This window comes from Patagioenas fasciata, chromosome 17, assembly GCF_037038585.1.
Source record: "Patagioenas fasciata isolate bPatFas1 chromosome 17, bPatFas1.hap1, whole genome shotgun sequence".
In the NCBI taxonomy this organism is placed as follows: domain Eukaryota; kingdom Metazoa; phylum Chordata; class Aves; order Columbiformes; family Columbidae; genus Patagioenas; species Patagioenas fasciata.
The window spans coordinates 8,902,314-8,922,000 of NC_092536.1; the positions used below are offsets into that span (position 1 = coordinate 8,902,314).

Consider the following 19,687-nt stretch of genomic DNA (forward strand, 5'->3'; position numbering starts at 1 on the left):
CGTCCCCGCGAAGCTGGTCGGTACCGCGGGGAATCCCGTCCCTTCCCCCGGCGGGGCTGGGCGGCTCCGGGCGCCCCCGGGGCTCACCCGCAGCGCCGAGCAGGCAGCGCAGGCAGGAGATGGGCTCTGATGACATTCGCTGTCGTGGTTGGGAAATACTTATTTAATTAGTTCGGTTCGCCTTTGGTTAGAGGCTGTGACAGATCTGCTTTGCTGCACAGAGGAAAATCCCGAGAGCAATGGGAGACGGAGGAGCCGAGAGAAGTTTGGAAGGGGGCACGAAAGGGTGAGGGATTTTTGTTTTCTTCTGTCTGCATTGTTTGGGATTTCTTGGTCTCCTTCCTCCACCTCGTCACTGGGATGAATTATTTAGCACCCTCGTTTTCGATTCAGCCCTAAAGCTTGCAAGGGGAGGCTTTCATGTCTAGAGGAAAAAAAGAGGCGGTAGGTCTGTAAAAATCATGTCTGGCACAGAGCAGCCAGCTGTGATCTGTGGTGTGCACTCTGCTGTTCTGCCTACGACAGCCAGGCTCACGCTGGAGATTCCCCTTCTTAACAGTGACCTAACAGAAAAGCCTGTTGTTCAGTATCTGTTTTGCATGAGCTACTATGCTGTAGCAGTTGCTGCTTCATTGAGCTAAAGAGAGAGAGGGAGGATAAGAGGATTCCAATTTAATTAGCAGTTTGTTAAAAGCAGTCAGCTTTGTCTGGTCACATGTTTATAATTTTAGAACGTATGTCTTAATTGCAGTAAATTCTGGTGTTGTGCATAAAGCGAGTGCCACGTGCTGTTTGCGGCATTGGCTGTGGCAGCTTCGTGTTTCTATTTTTTTTAATTTACTGCAGCATGTGTTTATTTGTGCACTGGCAGATTTCTGTGTGTGCTGTGGGTATTTTGCATGAAGCAGATCTAGAAGCTCTAGGAATTAAAGCATATGTTGTGGGGGTTTTTATTACCCAGGGAGCTGCAAGAATTGTCTTTTTTTATTGGAGCATATTCAGGTTGACATCTTGAATACCCAGATATTGTTCTGGTTGTTTTCAGTAATAGGACTTTTGTGTGTTTTTAGCATCTTTATTGGAGTATGAAATACTCTAAATGTTGGGGCCTTCCTCACTCCTCCTCTCCCCCTCAGTAATTACTCTGGTTGTTCTCAAACAATTCCTATCTCTCAATATCTCTGAAATCAAACACCATCAGACTGTACCCTGTCTTCTGCTGAGCTCACTGAGTCACTGCCATGCCTTGTGCTAGATTAAACTGTTGTAGTATTGCTGCTGGTTGAATACTGAAGATCCCCTGCGTATACTGTGATTTACATTACTGTAAATAGGGTAATTGAATTATAGCTTCTCTGCAATGTCTTGTTCCTCTGGTGTTATCAGAGATCAATCAACTTCAGTTGGGGTGCTGGGCACACTGCTGCCTATATGTTTACTTGAATTAGACATTATCACTAACTTATAATTCGATAAAGAACCGCTTTTGTTTGTTTTTAAACCCTGTATTGCTGAGGAAGCCCTGTGAATCTCTAAAGCAAGACAGCATTAGCTTTAACACACAGCCCCCTCCCACCTCCCCCAAAAAAAGAGGATAAACTACTTGAATGACAGAGTTAATGAAGCTCTTTTTTGTTGCATGAATTTCTGTATCAGAGGAGAAAAGATGTGCTGAGGTTAGCTAAGGGGTGCACAACGGTAACAGATTTTTTTGCCTTTTATAGCAGTCAGGACTCATCCAGGGCCTCCACTTGTTGGGCAGAGAAGGGAGGTGTTCTAGGGACGCTGCTGTAGCAGGGGGAGAAGAAATCAACTCCTATTAACTTAATTCAGAGATCTTAATTGGTGAGGATGAAATGTGCAAACTCATGTAGAACTGTAGTTGTTTGAGAGGAGTATGTCTTCTCCGAGGCTTGACTCCTTTTTACTACTGCATGTTTTTTTTTTCTGGTTCATAAGCACTTAAATGGGATATTTGCTTCTTACTACCTATGTTAAATAAGCTGCTTCCTGCCCTCAACTTTGGCTGATAAACAGTTTGATATCCAGGATGTGTACTTCTGTCATTCCTAAGCCAGCATGAAACCTCAGACAGAACTGTGACCTTCAAATATGAACTAAGTCATGTATTTGCAAACACATATCTTTATAAAGCTGACATTATGAAAAAGGAATAAGGAACCCTAGTTAGGTCTTACGGAATTCTGATTTGAGATTAAAAAGCTTTTTTGCCAGCTCCTGCTGTCATTTTACCTCTGTCAGAACACTGGAGGACTTTACATTTTTGTCCAGTTCAGCTCTCCGTTGCTTTTATTCTTTTCAGCATTGAAAAAAGATGCAAGTATTTCTCTGTGCTTCCCGATTGTCTGCATATACTGGAATACCAGCCAGTGAGTGATGGAACGTGCCATTCTTGTTGCTTTCCAAAAAGCTTTTAGAATTTGATGGCTAATAGTGCACAGTTGAGTATAACTTGTTTGGTACCATTCCTGGTATGTATGTCACTTTATATTTTTTCCTGGTTGGCAGTACTTGTTTATAGTTGTGCCATTAAAAATATTGACAGTTCTTCATTACATTCCAGTGTGCAGCTCTCTTAATTTTTGTAAATAACTTCACAACCTGTTCAGTGAAGTGTACCATCTTTTTCTGTAATCTCAATTTGTTCCTAAATAAGCTGCTAAAACCACTATCTATGTGTATGTTGAAGGCCTGAAGTAGAGCCTACAATAGCTCAGGTGAGCCACATCCCCTAAATGCCATTGTGCCTCTGTAAAAGGTTTTTAGGTGGTATCGTTAGATGTGTGTCTCTATATCGTAGACGTGGCATTAAAGTAAATGAATCCCACGTGTGGTGAAAAAGAAGAGTTTGCTGATGTCTGCAGGGGGCTGATGCAGGAGCCCCCGCAGTTCCAGGCACAGGGATGGACTGTGCCAAGCTTGTTTCATGAGCTCTGGGTACCATTTGCATCTGATGCCAGGCAGTCTGGTTGTAGCAGATACGCAGAAAAGATCTAAGCAGAAAAATCCTCTTAAAACAACAGAAGACTGTCTGTTAAGCAAAACCAGAACCCTTGTCAGGGTCTGGATGTGCCCTGCTAACCATTTATTCTGGCGCTAAAGAAATCTTCCTGCATCTGGCCCCTGAGAATGCCTAAAGAAATGCAAAATTCTGGTAGTTTTCCTGATGAGGGTTTTGTGTTCTTTCACTAGATTTCTGCCTCAAGTTATTTGCTTATTAGAAGATCTAGAAGCATTTTATATTCTTTGGACTTCTCTGCTTTATATCCTTCCAAAGAAAGAATTCCAGGCTCTTTCAGATAGGGACAGGACATAAGCCAAAATGTACCCCAAAAAATGACACTGAAGTAACAAATGCACCATCAGAAATTCCAGCATGGGTGGGCAGATACCTTTCTTGGTGTTTTCATTTGAGTAGATAGAAGTACCTGACTAAATCACTAGATGACTCCTGTCCTGCATCCCTTTGGCAAGCACCTTTTCTTTTTAAACCCTATGCTGGCTGCAGGACATAGTGCGTGAAACGTACTGCTGATAATTTAATTCCCTTCCTAACCAGTCCCTTTTTTTTTTCCCTAAAATAGGGCTGGTAAAAGGGAACAACTTCTGGAGAAAAGGCAATAAATGTATTTAAGTAATTTGTCCAAAAGTCTTTTTATCAATATCTGACCTTCCATCTTGAGTTGTCCAGCTATCCAAAAAGGAACCAACCTTCCAGTTGGCAACAGGGGGCAAAATTAAAAAATCAGTGTTCAAGGCTCTGTCTTCAAATGCACCCTGGATTTGTAGAGTAGAGAAATAGGGGACTAGACAAGAGGGAATCTAAGGACTGTTTCTTGGAGTGCTCTGGGGAAGGATGTTCCACCAGTGCTGTTGGCGTTAACCTGGAAGAGCAGCGTGGGAGCAGTTGTTGTCTTCACCCCAGGATGGTGCATGGTGCTGCCCCTGTGCTCCGGCTTTCACGTGGGGTGTCTGCCCGAGGCACCCGGTGCGGAGCTGCGGAGGGGACGCGGCGCCTGCGGCGCCTGAGCAGGACTGCACCTTCAAAACTGGCTTGAAGAGAACAGCTTGTCACTCCTTCGTGCTTTCTTCTGCCTTTCCATTGTAGCTGTGGAGTAGAGCAGATTCTTTTTTTATCTAAATATATAGTTTAGTTAGCCATTTCCCTTTAAAAAGAGATGATGTGACTTTTTGTTGACATCGTTGTGGAATCACATGGTACATGGGAACCATCTGAGTGAAAACTCCTCAAGCCTCCTTACTGAGTCAACAAAACCCTCCAGATTGTGCCTGGAAAAGGGCCAAACCCAGTGTTTCACAAGGGCTATCTGTAGGCCTTGTTTTCTGTTTCACTAATTCCACCTGAACTTGTAACTCGTCATCTTAGTGAGGCATTTCTGGCTTTATGTAATTGCTTATGCAGCGAGGACATGAGTCCGTTTCCCTTCTTCGTGTGTGTGTGTGTCCCTGACTCATGCTCACACATAATAGTCTCTCCAAGGGTATGGCTTGGGTGTTCTTTTTGTAAGGTTAAAACCAATTTAATGTCACGTCGACTGTAAAATTATTTCTCTAGAAATTGAAGTATTTTAAATTTAAAACTTTGAAAATACATTGTATTTTGAAGGGAGAAATAAGGGGTGAAAATTGTTCATTATGTTTCTTTATCAGCATATGAAAATCGGAGCATGTGGAGCATTTTAATTTGTCAATATTTTTCCTGCTGCTCTCTTGCTGAAATAATGCTGCAGAATTCCACAGCCCTTCCAGGATGCATACATGCTGGTTGTTGACTTGCAAGTGGGTGTGTATTTAAAAAGAAGAAAAAAAGAAATGGACAATGTTTACCTTGTAGACTGAGAATCATAATCCTGCTTGGTTCTTACTTATCAAAAGGAAGCTGCTGCAGTTTTGCCTTATTTTGGTTTCCTTTTCCAGGCTGATGAAATGTCATTTATTTGTTATCATACTCTTTTTTAATATTTTGTTACTGTACTGTGTGAACAAGATCAACAGTAGGTGAGGGATGCTGCTTAAATACTCGGAAAGGTAATATTTTTCTGAAATTGGCTAAGTTACAGAAAACAGGGGCTGCTTTTTTTTCCTTGATTCTACAAGTCCCTGCAGCTAAATATTTTAATATTCTGAATACAGCTGCTTTCATTTCTTAGTACTTTTGTCCCTTCTCGCATTCCTGTTCACAGAGGTGGGATTGTTCCCTACATACTGAATAGCAGCGTGGATGAAATCAGGAGTTTAGGAAGAAAAAGAATAGAATTGTCTGTAGGAAAGAAGGAAAGCCGAAATCAGGTGACGGAGTAAAATAGTAAGAGCTACGGGAGCATGTTAACATTGGATGAGAAAAGGTGGTTTGGTGGAGGCAGAGGTTTTACTGGTGACACTGGAACTGGCAAGAGGCCACATTGACCTAAGTAATGTGAAGAAAGGACCTGAGTAAAGCCGGGAGTACTTCAGTACATTGTGCTTAACCCTGTATTAAAACAGATACTTAACAGAAAACCTTTAGGAAAGCGTGAGCTTTCCAGGGATTATGCAGTTGTGCTTAGTGCAACTTCTGGTTTTAAAATGGTGTGTATGTTGTTGCATTATTAATTGGTGGCTTCCCTGCCCCACTTTGTTAGTTGGTTTGTTAGTTTTGTCATATTTTCTGACAAAATAATATCGAAATGAGATTTGTTTTTACTAAAGGCTTTTAGTAGGACATTACTGAGGCTGCCAGATGACAAAATGTTTGTTTTTGCTTTGATCACTTGAAGGCAGCAGTGGAATTGTTTGTTTTATGTGGTGCAACTTGCACTTCTGGGACCCCTTGGAAATAAGGAAAAAAAAAGGAAGAATTGAATAATAACTAATTGTGGGTCTTTATTTGTAGCAGTAGTTTTATGTTTGCTTGTTATATGTGAATTGGATCATCTGAAGAAGCATGAGTAGCATTTCTCCATTTCGTTCAGAAGAGAAGCCATGGAGCACTGAGAGAGTAAAGTCTGATCTCTGCTTAGAAAATGGCTTACGGGGAGCTCTGCAGCGTCAGCAGCACCAGCCCCTGAGAAGTTTTGGTTTTGCTGAGAACCGTCAGCCCTTCCTCCTCGGAGAGGCATTCCGAAACCCCAGGGAATCCTCTCCCGTACCGTTCTGGAGTGAGCAGCGTGGAGGAATAATAAGCGCTTCCTTCCTTTCTGTTTTCAGTGACTGAGCTCAAAAGTCACCAGGTCTGTGGCTGTGCTCACAGAGCCCCGCGCAGCACCGGCCTCCTCACCCTCCCCGAGCCTTCGGTTCTGCAACGGGAGGCTCTGCAGCAAGTTTCGCGCTGAAAAAAGTGTCACCAGGAATGTGGTGTACTGACTTAATTATTCAGTTTTGTACTTAAGGTAAAGCTCAGTATTAAGTAACGCACAGAATTTTCTCATACTCGTAGGTTCATTTTTTCCTAGCAGCGCATCTCAGGCTCGATTCCCCCGCCCCCAGCTCTCAGTGTTTGTGTAGTCAGGAAGGCAGCTTGATGTTTTGGATCTTGAAAGGCATTTTGGAGTTGTTGGAAGCGTCTCACTCCTTCCTCTGGTTTCGTGTAAACAGCATCGCTGGCTGTTGCAGAAGGGAGAAGAGAACTTTGCAGCTGCAGACAGGAACGGGGCCTGGGATGCAAAATCCTTTTGGTGACCAGAGCCAGAGACATTTTGTCAAGTGACCCGAGTGGTCATGATCAGTAACAAACCACTTCAAAGAACTGCAAATGGTTGTCACCAGGTCTGCACCCCTCTGTGTTTGTACTTTCAAGGGAGATACTAACAGATCTGAATTTTTAAATGAAAGTAGGAAAACTTTAATTTTAGTCAAACTGAGTAACTTTTTGCAGTCTCCTCTGCAGTTATTTTATTATAAGCCTTACATTTATATCTTTCTTAAGTCTTGTTTAAAAAAATATTAAAAAAAAAGTTGCATTATGCGATCTGAATTCAGAAATATTCTTTCTGAAGGCTGTTGATGCTTAGAAAGGAAAAATTCATGCCTGATGGGCTTAGTTAAACTTCTTTTTGGGAGAGGTTTGGTTGAGATAGTTTCTTTACTGTCTGACTCCAGTTGCGGCATTAAAAAGAATTCAGCATTGCTCATTAAATAAATTCTGATAAGCTCACTTTAACATCAGTGTTTTGCATATTGCTTAATAAAATTGCAGTGGGTGGAATGAAGATTGTTCTGACTCCTGATGGCAGGTTGGTTTCTGCTTTTGGCTTGAGGCTGCATGTGAAACAGGCAGGTATGTAACATGGGCCGGTGATCTTGTTTGTTGCTGTTCTTCATTTGTAAAGTTGCAAGTCAGCACTTGAAAAGTTAGTGACTTTCCTTTTAAATCAGCCTTTCTTTCGTAGTTGCAATGATAAAGTAAATGTAAACACCTCTGATGTGAGTTTTAATTTGAGCTCTTCCAATGTAGAAAGGCAGAAGAGCATCATTCCCCAGAACACACAGCTGTGAGATGGACTTTGTCAGTCGCAGCTTTCTTGCTGCATTTACCACATTCTGTCATTGCACATGGTTTTACTGCATTAATGTAATTTCCGGGGTAGCGTTAAAATGTATACATGGGACGTGTGAGAAGGAGCCGTAAAATTATTTTCAGCTGATTCCAGCTACGGCATCCAAAAGCTCCCTCCAAGTGATCTGCCTCCTTCAAATGAAGGATGAGATAATGCTGAAAAAGACCAGGAACCTCCCCGTTGGCCGTCTTCCATTCCTACAGCCTGCATCTCCCTTGACCATAAATTGTTTTGTATAGTTACATTGGGAAGCAGGTTGTTGCAAAGTGGTGCTACCATGAGACATGTGGTCGCTTTGGGATTTGGCAGAAATCCAGTTTACATATGTGCAGCGAAGGAAAAAATATCAACTCTGTAATGTGTGTTTCATCTGTAGCCTGGAAGTCATTGTATGGTTTAGGGGAAGAAAAAGCTTCTCCATTTGAATAAAGTATGTGCTGTTCTAAGGAACTGTTACCTGCAGGATCTGTATGTGCTTGAGAGCTCCTGAGCAGATGAGATGCCATCAAGCCGCAGAAGGTACTCGTGGAAGTTGGTAGCTGGGGACAGGAGGCAGCAATGGTTGTGCCTGGGGGGGTCACCCATGGGATGGTTTCAGGTACTTTCTGGAAAGGGGAAGCTGCAAAAAAAAAAAAGTTTGAGAGTAAGCTTCAGGGAGCAAAGAGGAAAAATGGCTTTTGCTGTGATCGCTTAAGAGTAAGAATAGAGAGCAAGAGTAAGAAAATCAGGCAGAATAGTCTTTGCATTATATGGAGCTGAAGTCATTCTTTCCTATTGAAAAGCTCTGATATTGTGTGTTGTTTTTTCCCAAGTTGCTACACATCCTATGGAGTAAAGCTGCAGATTGCCTGATGATGTGCAGGGTGAGGGTCCACTGTAGGTCCCATGTCATTTGTGATTGCAGTAATCATTTACTTTGCTTCAACCTTGCATTAAGTTCTGAAGAATTTTGCTCACACTGAAACTAACACTAAAGGTATCAAAACAAGACCCTTAAACAAGGATAAAAGAGTAAATATTTGTATATCCTGCTCTCTGAACAGGTTTGGAAAGCAAAATTCATTGTTGGTGGGACTGTTCTTTCCTGCATTGTCACAAAATGATATAAATGACCAGAGGATTTTCATCGTAGAGAGCTGCTACAGGAGAAGTTTCAGAACCAAATAAAGCACAGGGGAAGGATTTGCACTGATGTAACAACAGCTTTTGTGAATGGAAATACTAACATGCAAGCGTAGTAGTGTTTGCGTTGCATTTTTTAAATATGGTTGACTAATGTGCTGACAGCATCCGTGTTAAACACCTAAAAAAAAATTCCTTATTAGACTTTGCAAAATCTGAGCTGACTACCCATAATTAAATTATATTTTCTGTCAGTCTCCAGCATTGCTCCTCAAAGATTCCTTTGTCCCAGAAATTTAACTATTAATGGAAGGCTCAGGATGTGTGCACAGGTATTTGAATCTGCTGCTGGAACATGGACACTGCTGAGGAATCTGATTCGATCTGGTTAGTGCCATGGTGAACACTGGTGATATCAAGGCAGTAACCAAGTTCCTAAGACGTTTAGTTACAGATTATTTGAAGATAGAATCTTGCTGTGGCTGCACAAAAGCAGCAGCTTTCAGGCCAGGAAAACTTACAAATAAGTTACTCCTTGTTTTTTATGGTAGTTGAGCTTTGGCTTAGAAAGGTGAGTTCACAGATACTTAAGAAAAGTGCACAAGATAATTGAGGCTTTGCTGTACTTTTTTCTGGCCATAGTTCACAGGCACATTTAGAAGGTGTTCTGTGGCTTCTGCAATCTGCCCTTGTTTGCTACTGGCAGGAATCTGTTGACTTGAAATCCAGATCTCCATGTCTGAAGGACATTTTTCTGTCCATTATTCCCCTGACCCTCGGTGAAATTCGGTCTGCTGCGGAACCCAATCTATATTATAAAATCTCTGCTCTTTTCAGTTGGATCCCTCTTTAGGAGTTTCCTCTTTTCCTGTCCCTGCAGGGAATCTGGCGCATCCCCGTGGATGAGATCGACCGCCCGGGCAGTTTTGCATCTCATATGAACCGCTCTATCGTCCTGCTGCTCAATGTGCTGTCACAGCTGAAGGATTACAACACCTTGCTGAAAGTCTCATCTATGCTACAGAGAACCCCTGATCAGGGAAAGTATGAGATATTTCTTTTAATCCATTACTTCATAAAGCTTTGAATGTATTTTGTTCACTGTGTGAGTATTTTATTTAAAGATGTTATTAGTTTAGGAAAGAAACTTTCAGACACATTTCCTTGGGAAAGTAGTGGAATGATGATTAAGTTTTCTCAGGATTGCGATACCATAATAGAGACTAGACTTCTTCAGCATTTCTCTTGGTACTCGGAGCAGCCACGCAGCTGCCTTGACAGGCTTGCAGAGGTTTTCTGTCACGTGGAGGGATTTGCTGATGAAACGGAGCATCGTGACCCGCGCCCCTCGGTCGGCTGTTGCGTAAGAGCGATGACCAGTGAGGGAGGTCATGGCCCAGGCATCCTGCTGTAATCCCCCACGGGCTGAACAATGGTTATGTGCCTCTCGGCAGCTGATGCTATTTAAAAAGCTTATCCTGTTCAGGGGTGATCTAATTTTAATTGCATTAACCTTATTTAAGAAAAAAAGAAGCCATTTAGTGTGAGCTATATATGGATTCATATCAATGGGAAGACCAAAATAAACATCTAAGGAAAACATTGAGGTGATTGAGGTAAAATTCTAGTAGCTTACCGAGTGGGAAATGTTGAAATTAGTCTCTGGCAAATGCTTAAGAAGTTGAACTGGAAGATTAAGGGCAGTAAGGTGGAGGCATTGAAGGTTTCTTCACGTGTGTTTCAGTGTGAGCACATGTGAATTTGCGTAGCTTGTGTGTCTGGGAATATGTCACCACATGTTCAGCAAAGTCAAAGCCAAAAATACTTTGACTTTTAGCATATCAGAAGTACTGGACCATAGAAGGTTTAAATTCTGTCTTAAGCAAGCTGACAGTTGTACTAAAAATATTATGTTATTTATAAGTCTAGACTGAATTTAACAAACAAGTAATATGACATGTTGGATCAGCCAGTGCCAACCATGGTGAACTGCAATTGTTGCAGGAATTTATAAATGCAAATATTCTGGGTGTGTCTGGTATATGCCTGTAACAACCCTGTTTTGAAAAATAGGGGGAGATTTAGCTGAACTTTAGTTATTACTGAACTAATGAGGAGTCAGGTTTCTGTATCCTTTGTCTGAAAAAACATTAAATTACCCAATAAATCTAATACTGTGGAGAGAAAATATGCTTATGAAAAATGTTGGCTTTTTGATTGAAATAGTACCCTTCAAAATTATTTGCTTGATTTTTAGCCAGTTCTGAATTAGAAATTCAGTTTTCCATTAAACTCAGGTGGGATTGATGGCTGGAAATATTTTTCCTTGAAAGTGGACTAAGGCATTGTGTCACAATACACTGAAGTTACAATGCTCTAGTAAGTTGAATTAAGCTATAGAGTGAATAAGTTTTACACATACAATGTTATTTTTTATAGTACTAAATAGGAAAAAAGGTATTAGCACACAAGTGTTTTAGCTCTAAAACCCCTAGATTCAAAGGCAACTGGTATGACCAACGAGAAGGGATTTGCTGGTGTCCTTAATCTCACACACACGTTTTATCCAGAACATGAAAATCACCTGACAGTTCAAGATAGCTTTGTGTGACTAATACTCTTCTTCAAGAAGAGGTTTGATAAGGCCAGTATTTGGGGGGCACAGGAGGCTTGGCCCAAGAGAGCTGTAATTCTGGTTGTCTGGTTTGCTCTGGGTTTGGTGGTTAGTTTTTTTTTTGTGGTGGTGGGGTTTTGTTTGGTGATTTGGGGTTTTTTTTTTTTTCTTCATTTTTCCCATTCCATCTGTGTGTAGGTAGTGCTACCTTTTGCTTCATGCATTTCATCTTTTGATGATGGTGGGGAGGGGAGAGTTATAGGGAAACAGAACTACCAGTGTTGTATATCAGTATGTGACTGTGTATGTTTTGTTTGCTTTCTTCTAACTTGTTTAAAATTTGTTGTGGCAGTGGTTTTTGTTTGGTTGTGTTTTTTTAAATGTCCTGGTTCCTGCTTTTAAAGGCCCATAAGCTTCCAGCAGTTACCTTAACTTGTGTTGTCTCACTATGGCACAGGAAGTACTTGCGTGATGCAGATCGCCAGGTTCTGGCCCAACAAGCCTTTGTGCTCACAGTGAAAGTCTTGGAGGACACACTCAACGACCTGACGCAGGTGAGGCAGCAGCGTGTTTAATGGTCATTGATTTACCAGTTAGATTTTTCTAGGTTCAGTTTACTCATTCCTTAGATCTCCTGAGGCCAAAGGACTAGGTTATCATCACTTATTTCTAATACCTTTTGTTTACATGCGGCTGCGTAGAAAACATTCTTCCAGCGTTATTTTCCATTTTTGAAATCCAGTGACAAATACAGTTGTTGAGAATGGGTTGCAGTAAGTTTGGTTTGACTGTCCCTTAAATTTCAAATGATGGTCGTTACATGGAGTATAAGAACAGCTATATTTTCATGTGGAGTTTATTGAGAGCTTCCTTTTGAAATGAACTGAGATTCCTCTTGCAAAACAAAACCAGACAGCTAGGTATTGCATGCCTCACCAGTTTTTACTGCTGGTCCCTGACAGCACCACACCTGCCATTACATTTAATTGTAACTTAGATTTAGTTTTAAAAAGTCACTTAGAAACTAATCAGTTTCCAGGTTAAGATAACAGGAAATTGGAAGTTTAATTGGTAAACACTTTCAAGGAGAACTTGTTCTAATGGTTTTCCAAGTTTACCGAGTATAGGTATAACAAAGTAAATGAAAACATCCTGAAGAATACTGGGACTCTGTATGTACTCTGTACTCACGTATTTAAATACTTCAGTGTAAGACTTGTTGCTTGGATTAATTGATACTCAGGAATAAAGAAGAATGAACATGGAGTAAGTGCATTTTCTTCAGCAGTAACGTTAATTGTCAATATTCTTGGTAGCCATAGCTGTGCTCAAATGCATTCTGATTTCAATAACAGAGAAGAATTACTTCTTTTATTAAGGTCTCAGAAGATCAGAGTTCCAAGTCTTGTAGTCTTTCTTCAGGAAGGATGACAACAGACGTCTCTAATAAAACTAGTGCTGAAGAGGGGAAAGATGTCCTTCCCAAAAAGCCGGTTTTATCAGATGGAGTAGTACATAGTACTGAAAATGGAATAAAGGGCGTGACCCAGGGACAAATTCCCAATGCTATGGACATATTGGAACAAGAGGACAAGAATGACAAGGAAAGTAAAGAGCTCCCTAGGCCTGGTTCAGTGGAGCCTATGGATCTCGATGGATATTCTGTTGACCTTGAAAAAATTGATTCTTCATGTAGACGCGGTGAGCCAGAGCGTCTGCAGTCTGGCAGGACCTCAAAGGAGAGAGCTCCAGAAAGCCGGACTACAGAACTTTCTTTGGAAGAGCTAAGTATCAGCTCCAAACATCAACAGCAGGCAGCTAAAGGACTAGTTCACACAGTACCTATGGAGGAACCTGTCCAGAGATCAAGCAGGAAGAGGAAATTACTGGAGGACGTTGAGTCTGGGAAAACACTTCTGCTCGATGCTTATCGAGTGTGGCAGCAAGGTCAGAAAGTTATGGCCTATGACCTGGGTAAAATTGAGAAGATCATGTCTGAAACGTACATGCTGATTAAACAGGTAAAGTGTTTTATCGTTAATTGTAATTTCTCTATGTGACCTTAGACAGGATTATAGAATAACAATAATTTGCAAACCAAGCAGTATAAAATTTGCCCTATACCTGTTCAAAAGTCAGAGAGGTAAATATCTCCTGAAGAACCACTCTCTGGACAAGACCACTGCTTGGGGGTGGATGGGGAAGTACGACACTCCATGTTTTGGAACTAAATTTCTTAAATCAGTTAAGAGCCGTAACACCAATTATGTGGGATTTGTTCATGCTAAATGTTTGAATTAAGAGAGAGTTGTGTATATTTGAGTATACACTCCTGAATAATGTAGGATCACTGTTCTGCTGTAGAAGTGCTGCTTCTCCTCCTTACTCATATGCTCTATATCCCTGTTTCATCTGAATTGGATTTTATTTATAGATGAGCTAAGTAATTATGACTTCATTAGTTGTGATTTTATGTTCAGGTGGATGAAGAAGTAGCACTTGAACAGGCAGTCAAGTTTTGCCAGGTGCATATGGGAGCATCAGCACAGAAACAGGTAAGCTCTGAAGTCCCTGGCTGCTTGTAACATGCTTTTGTTACCGAGTCTGTACAATCAAGCCTGTCACTGAGTGTCTGCAGCACAAAAAAAAAGGAATATCTGCTTTCCTTGTGGTGTTGTCATCTAAGATAAGTGGAGTCCCATTAGTGCAGGGAGCTCATCCCTTTTGTTAGCGTCATTGTTACTGTTTATGTCAGGCTTGAAGGACAGTTTGCTCACCTAAAAGCTTTTGGGGAAACCCCATACAGTCTTCAAATTGAAATATTTATGGCACACTACAATTTTCTTAATGTCCATGTCATTCCTGAGCATTTCATGGATGATAATGACTTCTCTCTGACCCCTAAGGGCTAATAATGTCAGCAGCTCTTCCCTTGTTAACATTTCGCTCTGCTCTGCAGATACCAAATATCTTTTATCTCAACTTGCGTGGCTGAGAGTCTGATTTCAATTCTATTATATTACTCAGTTTGTTTTTAGCTTGTAGTTTCTGGTTTATTCAGCAAACAATTTAGACCTTTAAGGGATGGTTATCTATTACTTGTTAATGCAAAATCTTTAAGAGGTAACCTTACAATTTACTTTTTGGATGTATTCACCTCTTCAAAAGCTACTGAACAAACTGGCCTGCATCAGCTAAGTTCCTTGCTGGGCTTTCCTGAAGGTTCTGGGTATGTGGTTACTGTGCCAGCTCTTCCAGCAAAGTCAACAGTTACTCAGGCGTGTGGCAAAACATCAGAATAGTGAAAAACCTGCACACAAACCGATCTGGAAAGTAGATAAAATAGGTGAGCTAGGGCCTTACTGCACTGGAAGTGATGAGATTTCCTGTTAAATCACTTGAAATACAACATACCTCTTAATGTGATGCACTTTGAAGCTTGTAACGTTCCCTTTTAGGAAGTGATCCCAGCTACCGAGATTATCACATTCCACAGTCTCATTTTCCTCCGTTTCTGGCAGGATCCTGTATGCCATGCGAAGCTGCCCTACTGCTAGTATAACACACTGAATTAGTGTGGAGACACAGGAATAGCTGCTCTTGTAGACATCTGTCTGCTTTCAATAGACTGAATCCTGTTTTATTTTAAATTGGCAAGTATTTGCCTTCTGTAAACAAATGATGTCATGTATAGAGCTGCTGCAGCCCAGGGAAGCGCTTTGTTACTGGATAGTTTGAGTAGGTTTGCGGGGCCTGGGGTTCTTCAGTCACTTATCCCACGAAATTGACAGTCAGAAAAAAAAGAAGTGAACACAAGCCTCACCTTGATGTATGTCTTTCTCTGCTGGCTGTTGTATTTTACAGTTCCAGGCAATATATGGTTTCTTTATGGAAGTTCTCACTTGCTACTAAAATTAGGAGTTATTTGAATTACGGCTTTTCAACTTTATTCCAGACCAGCCAGAGTTTTTAACCTAAGTATTTAACAACTGCATTGAAATCTTTTTACATGCCTCTTCAGGCATAAGCAGGAAACAATATGGCAATCAGTACACTGAAATTGACAGAGTGGGTTGTTACACTTTTGTGATGAGATCTAATCTCTTTAATAGCTTGGCAATACTGTGACCCTTTCAATTGATTTCAGAAATCCTCTGTAATCCTCATGACTGATGCAATGTTAATGTGTATTGAGCCAATAAGACTCTATCATCTTCCTCTACAAAGTCAGCTAAATACATGGGAAAGTGGCTTAGAAAGGTCGGCTCCCGGCTTTGAAGGAGGCAGAAAAGGATGGTGGTACAAAACCTCACCGCAATAAGCTCCTGTGCTTCTGGAGAGCTGTTGAAATTGAATTATTCTTTATTGAAATATTCAGCTCACTGAAGAAATTAATGTCGATATGCTGTCATGAGATCTTGCATAGGGTGGTGACAAACCCTGCTGGTGCCAGGGACGGAAGATTGTGTTTCAGAAAGGGATCCTTTATATGTGTGACTGCTGTTCATAGTTCATAAAGCTTTAATGGCTTCACAGGATGCCCAGCAGTGTGCTGGCACTTCGACTGTAATATCTTTAACAGAAATGGGTACCTGTTTGTACTCTGGCCAGACCTGGATAAAATGTTATAGCATCAGAGCCCTGGTGTGGCGAGGAACCTTACTGGTTAAACAAAATCAGTTGAGCATCATCTTATCAATTAAACATCTTCTCAAACGTAATTGGATCCAACTCTTACTTTCGGGAGTAACTGATGTTTTCCTATAGCAAACACAATTTTGCTTTACCAAATCCTGCTAATGGGGGCTTTGAGTTTTTACTGTTGAATGCAGCAGCAGCTGAAGACCTGAAACAGTCATTCAAAGAGGCCATGAAAGAGACACTTGTGAATTTGAAAAAGCTGCTAGTAAAGACAACATAAAGTAATCTATGTGTGTTACCATATTCTGGGCGGAGGAGATTTTAACTTTCTGAATAATTTGTGCTGTGTTTGTATTAGGCTGGGTTCAGTGTTACTGTAATAAGTATTCACTGTTAAACTGTAATGTTGAAGTAAAATCTGAGCTTGTAACATCTAATGTGAAAGTGAAGTGGGGGGGGAAGACTAAAATGTGTGGTGATTTATTTTTAACAAAAAGGAAAACCCTTTATGGTGTGTGGGAACAGACTAACATAAACATATGAGATTCCAGTAATTGATATAAAAATGTATTCATTGTTAGTTGCTGGGAGATTTCAGTATTTCAAGATTATGATAATAACTTTTAAAAGTGATGTATTCGTCAGCTTCCGCACACTTTGGTTCAAAATCTAAAGAGTGGTGATGCAACATCCTTAAACACTGATATTAATGCTGTTGTTTATCTTTATTATCATATTGTCAGAGTTAAGAGGACAAAAGCAACAGTGATCAGTTTTCAGTGTTCCAGATGATTGCCCACTGAACATTATGAAAATAAACACCATTTTATCTTTCAGAACGGTATAATCATCAGCCCTTCAGAGAATTTTGTTTTGCTGTTGGTTGCATATTTAGCTGCTCTCGTACCAGTTGCTGAGTTGACCATATGACTAAACTAATGCATGCTGAGGATTTAACAAAGTATTGTCTCAAATATTCCCATTTTCTGCTGTTACCTATTGACCCTTTACCCTATTGCACTATTTTTTAAAATGAGAGACTAAAGTTCAAGAAACTACTTAAGTTCAGACTATGGCAGCTTCCAAAGAAGTGTGTATCACCACCAGTAATGACCCATCAGGAGTGGGATCGTGACTCCAGAGAGATTTAATTGCTTATGCCAGTATCTGAAGTCATGAAGTGAGTCGTCCTGCAGCTGGCTTGGGTAGGAGAGCGGTAGCCTGTCTCATCTGGTGGGCTTTTTGTAACAGAGGGAAGAAAGTAAGTAGTTCTGCTTCAACTTACAAGTTGTGATAGTGTTGGAGTCCTCTGATTTTTTTTCTTTAAAGTAGCATCCTCTAGAAAACGTGGCAGTGAGTCATAGCAGAACAGAGCATAGTTAAACCAGCACTTTTGAGTGAGAGCTGCTGCTACAAGTAGTAAACCTCCTTCCTTGGTGGCTGCTCCTTCCTGGGCCGTGGTGCATGTTCCTGTGTGCTGGCACAGGTGTTGGGGTCGCTGTGCAGCTGGAAGTCGTTCTTCCTCTTTTTATCCCTCTAAGTTCTTAGTTGTGAGCAAGTTTTTTGATATACACTTATCAAATGGGCTGAAATTGCTATCCAGTAGTGTTCACTCTCTCTCATTAGTAGTTAAGTTACACTAGAGATTAATTCACGTTGTGGTCAAGCAGCATTTTGAAGGATGCTTGTTCTTTTTTTTTTCCTCAGTCTGAGAATGTTGTCCAAAAGATTTGCAGAGATCTTGAAAGCAGTCAGCTATTGCTCTGTGTTCTAAGATATATTTTTAGTCTTGCCAACTATGATTTTCATATGAAATTAATGGTCCCTGGAAATGGAATACCAGGGAGGCCTTGTTGAGGGAAAATGAAAGATTAAGAGGCAGACTAGTTGGACCCTGACATAGCATTACGCTTAAGTCTGCGATCCTAAGGACCGGGTGGGGATGTGCTGGCAGAAAGTGGTTGTGAGGCTTCTAGATAATTAGAGAATTTCTAATAAGCCTTTCCACTGACTGCCTAAAATTGGTCATATTAAATTCTTCATTTTATATATAATGATAATGTCTGGGATACTGTTAAGGACATGTCAGCATGGGAAAGTTATTGCAGCACAAGCTAGGATGAAGCTTTGTAGTGCACAGAATATCTATTAATGCATGTAGAGATACTTCAGCCTAAGAACACATCTGTCTTCTCTTTTTCTTGCAATTTGAAAAGGTATTTTTATTACTATGGGCTTAGTATTGAATACCTTAGTACTGAAATCACAGCTTTCAGCAGTGTTGAAACTGTCACGACAGGTAGAACTTCGTGGTTATATGTTAGTGTATACTGTGTATTACCGATCCTGAGAACTGGATTTATATGTAACAGATAGTTTAAAACATTTCAGACATCGAAATTTCACACAGGGCTGGATTTAATATCTCTAAAAATACTACAGTGTTTAAAGGCAGATTTCCAAAATGTTTCTAAGTCTCTTGCCCAGTGTTGTGACCCTTGAGAGTACAGGACTGTATGTAGAAAGTCCTAGGAATGGGTAGTGTTGGTAGCAGCTGAAATGTCTATTGGCTCCTCACAGTATAGTATATCATCTAAATGTCATGAGAAGGAACTATTTCAACATTGCTGAGTTATTTAAGATTCGCTGCTGTCTTGGCCAAAAAAAAGAATCTGTGCTCTGGGACCAACTCCATCCCTGAAGAGTGAGGGAGAGAAAAGACAACTTCAGCCGCCCTTTCCTGCTCCGGCTGCCAGACCTTGAGCTCTCTCTGTGCCGTTGGGACTGATCAAATCCTCCCTTTCACCCGCAGCTTTGCTCCCCTCCTCCAAAGCAGCAAATCCATGAGCACCTTCTGCTGGCCGTGCCAGACTCCAGGTGCTTTCCTTTCCCTTTCTAAACCTGCCGTCCAAACTCTTCAGCAGCTTTTGGTGTCAGATCTAATTAAACATGATGCTTCATGAAGAAGCTTCCACCAGAATCAAAACAAGTAAATTCTGTTACAAACACAAAGGCACAATCAGGTTATGCAAATCAGCTGTTCAGGTGGGCTGCCAGCATCAGCCCTGATTTTATAAAGTTTTGCTGCTTTGGTAATAGAAAAGCGGGTTTTGTTGAGGAAAAACAGTGTTTTATGCTGCTGTTCCTGCCCTTCTCTAGTTCCAGAACAGGTAACTGAGGTCTTGTTTTCTCTGTCCACCAGTGTTTAACTCTTCCCAATGCTGGTGACGAGTGGTCTTAAGCAGCAGCCTCATGCTGAAGAATTTTAGGGGCTCATAAGTGATGGGTTTGCTGTGCGGGGTCTGCAGCTGGAACCACACAACAGAGTGCTCGGATTGACTCTGGAGCATCGTTACTAGAACGATGTTATCATCTCTATCTGGACTTTACAGTGAATGTGATGTTTTATTTGGAACAGGGAAATATGTCTTCTGTGAGAGAAGCTAGAGGGCACTTCAGTGGATTCTTTTTCCCTCTCTGCTGCGGAATGCAGTCAGCACTGCGGTCGCAGTCTTTTAGACTTCTTTCTTCAAGGAGAAAACTTGAGACTGACTTGTTTGAACTGATGTGGATGTCTAGAGCATTTTCTTCTTGAATTCTCACTTTAAAAAACAAACAGCAACAAAATAAACACCAAACCGTTATCTTCAAAAAAAACCACCCAGCTAAAACCCTTCTGCAAGAAAGGATAAGTAAAATGTTAAAGAATTAGAATAAAATCCTCTAGTTCTAC

At 41.0% G+C, this 19,687-nt stretch overlaps 1 protein-coding gene across 5 annotated transcripts in view; it reads left to right on the forward strand.

Annotated features, from left to right (window-relative positions):
* Positions 1-19,687, forward strand: part of CABIN1 (calcineurin binding protein 1) — a 102,115-nt gene that overhangs the window by 63,051 nt on the left and 19,377 nt on the right. For all 5 annotated transcript variants that reach the window (XM_065851320.2, XM_065851323.2, XM_065851322.2 and 2 more), the window contains 4 exons: positions 9,580-9,743; positions 11,771-11,867; positions 12,693-13,334; positions 13,794-13,868. In XM_065851320.2, coding sequence (XP_065707392.1) covers positions 9,580-9,743; positions 11,771-11,867; positions 12,693-13,334; positions 13,794-13,868 — 978 coding nt within the window. The remainder of the gene's footprint in view (positions 1-9,579; positions 9,744-11,770; positions 11,868-12,692; positions 13,335-13,793; positions 13,869-19,687) is intronic.